General features: G+C 40.9%; 1 protein-coding gene across 1 annotated transcript; it reads left to right on the top strand.

The window, feature by feature from the left end:
- Nucleotides 1–1,084: 1,084 nt before the first annotated feature.
- LOC131793137 (tetratricopeptide repeat protein 28-like) lies at nt 1,085–10,462 on the top strand. Its single transcript, XM_066168323.1, has 10 exons — nt 1,085–1,151; nt 1,362–1,427; nt 4,032–4,193; nt 4,453–4,530; nt 5,231–5,298; nt 5,687–5,746; nt 5,984–6,389; nt 8,070–8,863; nt 8,984–10,028; nt 10,329–10,462. The coding sequence occupies exons 1-10, from the start codon at nt 1,085–1,087 to the stop codon at nt 10,460–10,462; spliced, it is 2,880 nt and encodes a 959-aa protein (XP_066024420.1).
- Nucleotides 10,463–12,148: the final 1,686 nt, after the last annotated feature.

Here is a 12,148-nt window from a genome sequence, read left to right on the forward strand (position 1 = left end):
GCACTATGTTTGAGTGTTTACATCGTGCGCTGGAAGATAAAACTGTGAGCTCAGTAAATGCTGATATTGGAGCAGAATCCTGTTCTGTAGGGCAAGAGCACCCCAGCAGCTTCACGAAAATTTCCCAATCACTATTACATTGCAGAAGAATCTCTTTTGATCAGCAATTCGTTCACAAATAAATTTAAAGTTCTCTTTTGCTTGGCGATATCGAAATGTTTTTTTTGTTTGTTTCATTTCGCTTTCAGTCTGCTTCCTCCGCCAAATGCTCATTTGGCCTGGCAGTAAATTCATTCGATAGCCTACAAGATTAAGCCATGCAGGAGTCTGCGTGTTGCGCTTGGCTTTCATTTGATGTAGATAAAGTTTCTTTGTAAGAGTTTTGATGGAAAGGACACTTTCCGGTGCCATCTTCTCCAGTCCCTCAAAATAATCGCAGGCGAATTTAACTCAAGGTCCCACCAGCAATTAAATTCGACGATAGCGCGACTTCTAAAACGAATTAAACTCGTCTGGTACATTGAATTCGTCCTAGACGTTTTATCCGTCTTGGTACACTCGCTACCACGGGTTGATAAACGTGTTTCGTTACGCAATAGGCTCTCGAGGTGTTGGTAGAATTCGTGACGGTTACGCAGACCTTCGAAGGTGTTTCGGGCTTGAATAAGTTTTGCGAATTCTCCCAGCCCCACACGCGGTAAAATGAAGGAATGAGAGAAAGAGTCTTTTATTGCATAACATTTTATCTGTGTTTATCCATGCCTACCGGGTACAATTAGGTTGTTTATTGCCACTCACGCATTTTGATAAGTGACAGCCTTGAACGACGTTTCATTAGAAAAGACCAAAAAACAATCAAGCAAACAAACAAACGAATGAAAAAAAACATTCATTACACAACCCGCTGAACTTGACTGGAGCTGTCACGCAAATACAATAGCGTGACGGAGAAACTTTGAGGTTCTCATCCATCCTCTATGATTGAGTATACAACGTTTTCTTTAAGATAATTTCATTTGAATCTCCTCTTTTTTATTTTTGAACGATGTAACGCAGTGCAATCGATTCAATTTTATTTCTAGCAATGGCAGAAAGCAACCTCTCAACAACGGGAGAAGAACTGGAGGTGAAAAATGAGTTTCCAGCTACAGGTAAGAAAAGGCAACAAGGAAAGACTTCTTTATGGTAATTTTTTACTGTTTGTTGATTATCTACACCTTAATTCTGGTGTATAATTTTTTGGATCACTTCGACTTGAAGGTTTTAGAAATCCACTGAATACACCAGTATTAGAACGCTAGTTCTAATTGCACATAGTTGTGATCACTAACAAAGTTGAAATATCTTCTCTGTAATTTCATCGACAGAGGAAAGTCAAGTTACGTCAAGTGACGCTGAGCTGGATGAGGAAGATAACCATTTAAGAGGTGAGAAGAGATTCTTTCAAAGAAAGAAAAAACAAGTTGTTGCTCGATCAGATCGAGAAAAATGCGTAGACGTCATTAATTATTCATAAGCAATAAAGCGACAAATTTGAAGGCGACTTATGCCCTGTTCACACCAATTTAAACAAGTTTCATTAAACGTAGTTTTTTTAAACATGGTTTTATAAAACATGTGTTGCTCAAGAACCGTTCACACTGCAGACTGGGTTAGGTATTACGCAGCCTCGTTTTGATATTAATTGTTGCCAACAAAATTAAAGACGCAATAAAAATGGCGGTCAGTTTAAATCACAATATCCTGCTGTTGTTGGCGCAGTCACGGCTGAGGGAAAACCTCAGAATTACACAAAACCGACAGAGAAACGCAGAGAGACGGTTTAATCGCTATGTCTGTCGGAGACGTCTCGTTTCATCATTGTTTTCTCGTTTTTTGCTTCGATTTCTTCTCCAACATCTTCCTGTTCGCCGTATTTGGCTAAAACCCCGGTCGCAGATATTTTGGGAAGAGACTTGCCAAGATTGGAAAGAAAAGGACTGGAATGAGAATTTTCGCATGTCTAAAGAAGCATTTAATCGCTTTTGCCGAGAACTTTCGCCACATATCTCTAAAAGGGACACAAATTACAGGAAAGCCATTACAGTGCGTCATCGAGTTGCCATAACATTATATTGGCTTGCGGACACGGCTCACTTTCGAACGATCGGAAATCTATTTGGTGTCGGAAAATCCACTGTTTGTGGTATTGTGCGACAGGTATGCGAGGTGATAGTGAACGTTCTTCTTCCCAATTATATAAACGTTCCCCAAAATCAACATGAAGTCCAAGAAAAAATTGAAGGTTTTAAAAGTCGCGCGGGTTTTCCCCAGGTGGTTGCAGCAGTCGATGGTTGCCATGTCCCAGTCATTGGCCTCGGCAAAGTCCAGATGATTATGTTAACAGGAAGGGATTCCACTCATTAATCCTTCAGGGGCTAGTGGATTGTAATTATCTATTTCTTGATATCTGTGTTGGATGGCCGGGTAAAGCACACGACGCACGTGTCTTCAAGAACTCTTCATTGTTTGCATTGTGTTGTGCCATTCATAAGCAATAAAGCGACAAATTTGAAGGCGACTTAGCTTTGAAGAGCCCTAAATTAAAGAAGAATGGGCCAAAATTGGCCTACTAGGCTTTGTAAAACTCGGTTTTTCTGAGTTTTAGAAGTGCTTACTAGTAAATCAACACACAATGTTTTGGAGATTAACGATATATGTACAATTTGCACCTAAAATGGAGGATATTTGCGTAGTACAAGTATTATCCTTTTGCACTTGAAAACATTGTAAATTTGGTCATTTTTAATATAGAAGTCATATTCGGCAAGAGAGAGCTGTTAGTACCCGTAGACCCGTCAAAGTCGAGTTTTGAAAAATTTGCAAACGGATAACTTTTTGAGGCCGCCAAAAGGAAAGTATTTACGCTAGCACATTTTTGTCCCTTATTGTTCAGTACATGTTTGGCAGAAATTTTTACGCGATTTGAGAATTCTGATTTCACGCCTCTTTAGACAGTTATGTCAAAACCAGGCCCACGCTGTAAACCACCAGTCAACAAAACGTGGAACCGCTTATTTTCACATCAGGCAAAATGGCACTTCGCAGGAAAGTAATACTTTCCCAATAGGATTTCTCCAGTTAGCTTCTTCGACTATGTTCTCAATAGACAATTACATGTATGAGAAAAACCAAGTGATAAAGAGAAAAAGAAAAAAAAAACTTTTTTCCAGCGCACTTTTCTGAACGATGGTAAAACCACGAACTCTTGTCACTCTCAGACTCTCAGCACGATGTTCTTTTTTTTCGTAATCAGAGCATTCACAAGTTTTAACCTTTTTTCGGTCTGGCTTTGCTTTGCTTTATGCAATAACTTATGGGATTTTATATTCTAACATAAAATTTTGGAAAACGTAATCCAGGTGTAAAAGGGTCATTGGAAAGTCTCTCGACCTAAATGTAAACCGATCAGACCTGATGTGGTTATGGCCAAGCTACAGCTAAAACTCCAAAAATAACTTGAATATTTTAAAGAAAACAAAATGCACAGATAAACTCTCCTGAAGGGCTTTTGTAAACAAAGCTGAGTTAAGATAGGATCCCCCGGTGAAACTTGTGATATTTTGGAAACGTATGCCAGGTGTAAAAGGAGTTTGGAAAGCCTCTCGACCTAAATGAAGAAATGTAAAATGTTTTCCGTGTTTACATAGCCTGATGTAAACACGCGGGAGGTTGAGAGAACACGAGATAAGCGTAGGAAACCACAACGCTCATGTAAAATGGTTTTATGGCCAATCAGAGCGCGCGCACTATTTAAATTATTTTATAATGTAAATTGATAAACTTGTGGTAATAGCCAAGCTACAGCCCAGACTCCCAGCAGCTTGCACGCAAACAAAATGTACAAATATTAAACTTTTCTGGTTGTTTTTTCTCATAGCTCTGAGCTGCTTTAACCTAATAGTTCGTTTGGATATTTAAAGTTGGCATCATCCGTCAAGGATCGTATCACTTATTACTAAATCATTAACATGAAAACGTTGTGTTTTCAGAAATAGTGAAAGTATGTCTGGAGAAAGGTAACAAAGAATACAGACAAGGAGAAGCCAATAACGCGATAAACTCCTACACGGAAGGACTTCAAGTGAACTGCAAAGATAAACGGCTGAACGCCAAGCTTTACAGCAACAGGGCAACAGCTCATTTCCGTTTGGGTAACGATTTCATATGTAAACATATAAATCTGCCGTGCAGCGTTACAAGATAACGGAATACACAATCTGCATCAAGAAAAGAAAAAATTGAGCAAATGCAGAAAAGTAGCGTAAAAACATAAATCGCCCTGTAGCGGATGAAAATTAAGCAAAGGAATGATCCTCGTTACATTTTAAGCAATTGTAATTTTTTAAGGCTTCTTTGTTGCAATTCCATATGGTGACCACTTTTTTAAGCCTTATTTCTTGAATCTCACAGCAAACTATGTGGAATGTCTCGATGATGCAACAGTTGCAGTTGAATTGGAACCCTCTTTAATCAAAGCTATCAAGAAAGGTGGGTTTTTCAGACATCAGCCATCAACATTCTATTCTCGGATTTCGTCAAAAGATGATTGTGTGGTTTGTGGCAGGTAACTGCACCCCAAGTGTCAATTGTATCTGGTGTGTCAATGTCTGTGATGTGGGTAAAAAGCATGAGAAAATGTCAATAAGCTCTGAAATACCACCGCCTGTTTAGTTCACGTTGTTGAGCGCCGGAGGTCGAGGGTTCAAGCCCTAGACTGGACCATCTCCCTGAGTCTTAAAATATCTGAGGACAATGTGCTGCCGCCTAAGCTGTGACATCTGCAAATGATTTGATATTCTAGTCCCGGATAAGAACGGAAAACCGTAAGCCCCGTTTCTTGCATCTTCTCTGTAACTCAAGGAGGCACCTGAAAAATTCCCTTTCAAAAGTTGTAAACTGCTCAATGCAGTCTGCCCGAAAAGTTCCCCGAAAAGTGCTGAAAAGCGCATAATAGCACATTAAAATGAAGAATGCGCGAGATAAATTTATCATCAATTGAAGCTTAATTGGTAGCCGCTTTCCATTAGCTCCTTATTGTTTACTTTCAGTTCTTTTACAAGTTCAAATTGCCCTTATTATCACAATTTTTGTTCCGAGCTAAATGGGAAATTAAGTCCATTTTATCGATACATTTATACTTTAACAGTTATGAGTTACTTCGTACCGCCAATTATTCTCTCCTTTTCAGGAGCCAGAGCTTGTGTCGAACTTTGCTTGTATAAAGAAGCAAGGAACTGGTTGCATATGGGATTGGCCGTATCCTTTAACGAATGTTTCAATGCGAGTAATATTTCAAGGGAAATCAATACGTTCCGGAGAGATTCTTCAACATATAATGCAAGCAATGTTCTCTTATAGTGTACCAAGCAGTTTAAAGAAGCTAAAATATTCTTAAAGAGTTCTTTCGACTATTCCACGAAACCTTACTTGAAAGAAGAGGCTCATTTTTGTCTTCAGACGAGCATCACCATGACAACCGAACCTAAACCGATAAATGCGCTTCAGAGCTAGTTAAAAACTCTCCAATAACTTGAAATCAAATTTGTACAAAAGCCCACGCTCGAATTATCATTCCAGTTTAAAGGTTCTATCTAATATTTTCGCAAATCTGCTCATTATTTATCGACCCTTGACACGTTTTAAGATTGAAAATGACAACAAACGTCTGCTTCAATTACTAAGGAAAAGTAATGCCGAACTAACAGCCATAGCAAACAGTTTTTCCAATCTCAGCAATCCTTATCAAGGACAAGGAAAGTTTAAAACAGCTATCAAGTACCATCAGCGTCAACTAGAAATTGCTAAAGAAGTGGGAGATAAAACCGAAGAGAAAAAAAACTATTGTATTCTCGGAAACGCTTATAAAGGTCTAGGACAGTTCAAAACAGCCATCCAGTACCATCAACGTCATCTAGAAATTGCTAAAGAAGTGGGAGACAAGGCCGGAGAGGGAATCAGTTATGGCAATCTCGGCAACGCTTATCAAGGTCTAGGACAGTTCAAAACAGCCATCCAGTACCATCAACGTGATCTAGAAATTGCTAAAGAAGTGGGAGACAAGGCCGGAGAGGGAAGAAGTTATAGCGGTCTCGGCAACGCTTATGACAGTCTAGGACAGTTCAAAACAGCCATCCAGTACCATCAACGTCATCTAGAAATTGCTAAAGAAGTGGGAGACAAGGCTGGAGAGGGAGGAAGTTATTGCAATCTCGGCAACGCTTATCAAGGTCTAGGACAGTTCAAAACAGCCATCCAGTACCATCAACGTCATCTAGAAATTGCTAAAGAAGTGGGAGACAAGGCCGGAGAGGGAATCAGTTATGGCAATCTCGGCAACGCTTATCAAGGTCTAGGACAGTTCAAAACAGCCATCCAGTACCATCAACGTCGTCTAGAAATTGCTAAAGAAGTGAGAGACAAGGCCGGAGAGGGAATCAGTTATGGCAATCTCGGCAACGCTTATCAAGGTCTAGGACAGTTCAAAACAGCCATCCAGTACCATCAACGTCATCTAGAAATTGCTAAAGAAGTGGGAGACAAGACCAGAGAGGGAAGAAGTTATAGCGGTCTCGGCAACGCTTATCAAGGTCTAGGACAGTTCAAAACAGCCATCCAGTACCATCAACGTCATCTAGAAATTGCTAAAGAAGTGGGAGACAAGGCCGGAGAGGGAATCAGTTATAGCGGTCTCGGCAACGCTTATGACAGTCTAGGACAGTTCAAAACAGCCATCCAGTACCATCAACGTCATCTAGAAATTGCTAAAGAAGTGGGAGACAAGGCCGGAGAGGGAAGAAGTTATGGCAATCTCGGCAACGCTTATCAAGGTCTAGGACAGTTCAAAACAGCCATCCAGTACCATCAACGTGATCTAGAAATTGCTAAAGAAGTGGGAGACAAGGCTGGAGAGGGAGGAAGTTATTGCAATCTCGGCAACGCTTATCAAGGTCTAGGACAGTTCAAAACAGCCATCCAGTACCATCAACGTCATCTAGAAATTGCTAAAGAAGTGGGAGACAAGGCCGGAGAGGGAATCAGTTATGGCAATCTCGGCAACGCTTATCAAGGTCTAGGACAGTTCAAAACAGCCATCCAGTACCATCAACGTCGTCTAGAAATTGCTAAAGAAGTGGGAGACAAGGCCAGAGAGGGAATCAGTTATGGCAATCTCGGCAACGCTTATAAAGGTCTAGGACAGTTCAAAACAGCCATCCAGTACCATCAACGTCATCTAGAAATTGCTAAAGAAGTGGGAGACAAGGCCGGAGAGGGAATCAGTTATGGCAATCTCGGCAACGCTTATCGAGGTCTAAGACAGTTCAAAACAGCCATCCAGTACCATCAACGTCATCTAGAAATTGCTAAAGAAGTGGGAGACAAGGCCGGAGAGGGAATCAGTTATAGCGGTCTCGGCAACGCTTATCAAGGTCTAGGACAGTTCAAAACAGCCATCCAGTACCATCAACGTCATCTAGAAATTGCTAAAGAAGTGGGAGACAAGGCCGGAGAGGGAATCAGTTATAGCGGTCTCGGCAACGCTTATGACAGTCTAGGACAGTTCAAAACAGCCATCCAGTACCATCAACGTCATCTAGAAATTGCTAAAGAAGTGGGAGACAAGGCCGGAGAGGGAATCAGTTATAGCGGTCTCGGCAACGCTTATGACAGTCTAGGACAGTTCAAAACAGCCATCCAGTACCATCAACGTCATCTAGAAATTGCTAAAGAAGTGGGAGACAAGGCCGGAGAGGGAATCAGTTATGGCAATCTCGGCAACGCTTATGACAGTCTAGGACAGTTCAAAACAGCCATCCAGTACCATCAATGTCATCTAGAAATTGCTAAAGAAGTGGGAGACAAGGCCGGAGAGGGAATCAGTTATGGCAATCTCGGCAACGCTTATCAAGGTCTAGGACAGTTCAAAACAGCCATCCAGTACCATCAACGTGATCTAGAAATTGCTAAAGAAGTGGGAGACAAGGCCGGAGAGGGAAGCAGTTATAGCGGTCTCGGCAACGCTTATCGAGGTCTAGGACAGTTCAAAACAGCCATCCAGTACCATCAACGTCATCTAGAAATTGCTAAAGAAGTAGGAGACAAGGCCGGAGAGGGAAGAAGTTATGGCAATCTCGGCAACGCTTATGACAGTCTAGGACAGTTCAAAACAGCCATCCAGTACCATCAACGTCATCTAGAAATTGCTAAAGAAGTGGGAGACAAGGCCGGAGAGGGAAGAAGTTATAGCGGTCTCGGCAACGCTTATCAAGGTCTAGGACAGTTCAAAACAGCCATCCAGTACCATCAACGTCATCTAGAAATTGCTAAAGAAGTGGGAGACAAGGCCGGAGAGGGAATCAGTTATGGCAATCTCGGCAACGCTTATCAAGGTCTAGGACAGTTCAAAACAGCCATCCAGTACCATCAACGTGATCTAGAAATTGCTAAAGAAGTGGGAGACAAGGCCGGAGAGGGAATCAGTTATAGCGGTCTCGGCAACGCTTATGACAGTCTAGGACAGTTCAAAACAGCCATCCAGTACCATCAACGTCATCTAGAAATTGCTAAAGAAGTGGGAGACAAGGCCGGAGAGGGAAGAAGTTATGGCAATCTCGGCAACGCTTATGACAGTCTAGGACAGTTCAAAACAGCCATCCAGTACCATCAACGTGATCTAGAAATTGCTAAAGAAGTGGGAGACAAGGCCGGAGAGGGAATCAGTTATGGCAATCTCGGCAACGCTTATCAAGGTCTAGGACAGTTCAAAACAGCCATCCAGTACCAACAACGTGATCTAAAAATTGCTAAAGAAGTGGGAGACAAGGCCGGAGAGGGAATGAGTTATTGCCTTCTCGGCAGAATTCATCAAGGTCAAAGAGAGTTGAAAAAAGCTATTGAGTGTTTTCAACGTCACCTAGAAATATCCAAAGAAGTGGGAAGTAAGACTGGAGAGGCGTGCTCACTCTGTTCCCTTGGAAGCAGTTTTGATTGTCAAGGAAATCTTATGATGGCCTTTGACTTTTATTACTCGAGTGTAGAATTGTATGATGATATCAGGACCAGTCTTCAACTCAACGATCAGTGGAAGATTTGTTATCGTAATCAGCACCAAGTAGCCTACAAAGGTTTGTGGCGTATAAATCTCAATCGAGGTCAAGTTGTGAAGGCTCTTCTTGCCACAGAGAAAGGACGTGCTCAAGCTCTGAGAGATCTCATGGTCACAAAATATCAGCCTAGCGATTCTTTGACGCCCAGCGCATTCCGCACTTCTCTGAGGTGGGTTCCATTGAGCACAGTTTTCATAGCTATTAATGGACCATGTGTTTACTTCTGGGTTTGCCTCAGTGAAAATAATATCCAGATGAGAGAAGTGCACGTGAACAAATACAAGTATGAGGATGAATTGAAATTTTTCATCCAGCTACTGACCAAAACTGCTCTTAAGGAGATCGGTACAAGAGGTACTGTTACCATCGAAAATCCTCCGCTTGACTCGCCGACAGATGATGAAGTGGCCAATGACGTGATCCGAGTTGATGTGAGGCACTCCCAATCCAGTGCTTTAAAGAAGCTGCATGACATCATCGTTACTCCTATTGCTGACCTGATCGAAGGCAACGACGAGATCACATTCGTTCCTGAGGGGCCATTTTGCCTTGTACCTTATGCAGCGTTGCTGGACTCCAACTCATCATATCTTAGTGATTCTTTCAAAATTCGTGTGCTTCCCTCTCTGACGACATTGCAACTAATTCATGATTGTCCAGCTGACTTTCACATGAAGACTGGTGCATTGTTTGTCGGCGACCCATGTTTCAAACATATCATCTATGAGGGAGGACTTTTGGTGCAACTTCCAGGAGCAAGGAAAGAAGTGGAGATGATTGGACGTATCCTCAATGTCTCCCCTCTCACTGGAGAAATGGCAACAAAAGATGAAGTGTTAAAACGAATATCATCAGTGGCCTTAGTTCACATAGCAGCGCACGGTAAGATGGAAACTGGAGAAGTTATCCTGGCACCAAACACCACAAGAGATAACCCTCAGCCGCAAGAGAAAGACTATCTACTGACGATGAAAGATGTCATAGAAGCTGGGTTGCGAGCACGTCTGGTTGTACTTAGCTGCTGTCACACTGCTCGTGGGGAGGTGATGGCCGAGGGTGTGGTCGGCATGGCCCGTGCACTTTTGGGTGCCGGTGCCAGATCTGTTGTGGTAACCTTGTGGGCGATTGGCGACGAGGGAACCCTGGAGTTTATGAGTTTCTTCTACTATGCACTTGCCAAAGGCAAGAAGGCAAGCGAAGCTCTCAATCAGGCCATGAAGCGTATGAGAGAAATTGAAAAGTTCAAGGAGGTGATTTACTGGGCACCATTTGTACTCATTGGTGACGACGTCAGCCTGGATTTCAAGGAGATTTAGAGCAGTAAGTAATAATTCTGTTAATACATTCTATTCAATACAAAGTTGCATTAAATCAAAATCTTTGCTCATATGTGAGCAGTCATACTTGTGTGTTATTTTCCTTTCCGTTGGGTTACCAATTTATTTTTCTCTCCGCAAACTGAGATGCAGTACAATCAAGTGGACACATTTACGATGATAACATTCTATTTTGGAAACATGATAGGAGTAAAATAGCAAAGTTCTTTTAAAGCAATCCTGTTGTGCAGTGTATCGTTTCATGTGCTAAGAAATATTTCATGGCAACTCAACTATCCTCCCTAAACTTAGATTCTTTCATTTTTCAGTTAAGGCAGAGAGCATTGGAATCCCAGAGAGTTTTCGGATATGTACAAATGCTGATATTTGGACCAGAAACCAGTAAGCTACAGACGAAACCTTTGTCAAGAGTCTTCTTTTCAAAGCAGGAAGAACCAAAAGACGGCCAAAGTCAAGCTTAACAAGAGAACAGATTTCCATTGATTCAAAAGTTGCCTTTTTGCTTGTCTGAACTGCTTTTAGGAGCTTAATCTTTGATATCCTTCTCAAACTACTGTTTGTTTTGTTTTTTTGTTATTTTTTCCATATGATATCTTAAAACTATCATGACTAGCTATGTGAGAAGTTATTTTTAATCTAAGTATTTTCTACTGAGAGGATTTGGGCGTTACATTTACTTCAAAGTTGAAACGTCTTTTCTAGAGTTTTTTTACAGAGTTTTTCTTAATCTGTTTAGTCTCATGAGTGATATAAAGCTATTACAGCCATGTGCGTGTGTAGAGAATTTCCATAAGAATTGGAGAATAATCAGTTGTCCGATTGCTCGATTATCTTAGTCTATGTCAGATGGAAATTGTGATGAACTTTTCGAGGATTTATACTCAGTCATTGGTACTTAAAGTTAGTTTCTGCCGATCAGAATTCGTTTGATCTTAAAACGACTCAAAATGACAGATTTTGGCCGTAATGGCAAGGATTTAGTCTGGTATTAGTTAATTTTCTGAGATTTCTCCTTTAATTTTGAAGGCGATAAATTATGTTATTTTTCACAAGCAGAACGATACATTTTAAATATATTGTTTAAACTAATCGTCCAAAGGCAAAACGAGAAGTTTTACTTTATAATTTTAGTTATGGCTTACAAACAATTGATGGAGCTCAGAACGAGCTGGAAAGTTGGAGCCAAATGATTTTATTTAGATTCTCCGATAACAGTTTTTACCTACCATCTAAGTACAATAAACTAACATTTAAATGTCAAACAATGAAACAAGTCGCTTAGTATTTTGTTAAAATGGAAGAGGAAATCAATAACAAAGGGAAGAAATTCCTGCATCAACCTGCATAAGCCATTTCTTGTCGTTTGAATTGGTATTCGCTTAATAACTTTTGCCCATTTCTTTGAATAGGTTTACTGAATGAGAGATAAACTTTGATATTTTCTGACTCTATAACTGCTTATATCGATCATTGGCAACCGTTTTTAAGGATGTCACGCAACACATTTCTTTAGCACGTTATGTGACAGATATGATGTTTTGTCACATCTTTTCGTTTGGAGTAGTGAGTGCACCTATGTCTTATTCGCTCAACTTTTGCCCATTTTCTTGGATAGAGTTAAGAATGAGATATAAACTTCGATATTTTCAGATTTTATATCTGCCG

The sequence above is a fragment of the Pocillopora verrucosa genome, chromosome 6 (assembly GCF_036669915.1).
Source record: "Pocillopora verrucosa isolate sample1 chromosome 6, ASM3666991v2, whole genome shotgun sequence".
Taxonomy (NCBI): Eukaryota; Metazoa; Cnidaria; class Anthozoa; order Scleractinia; family Pocilloporidae; genus Pocillopora; species Pocillopora verrucosa.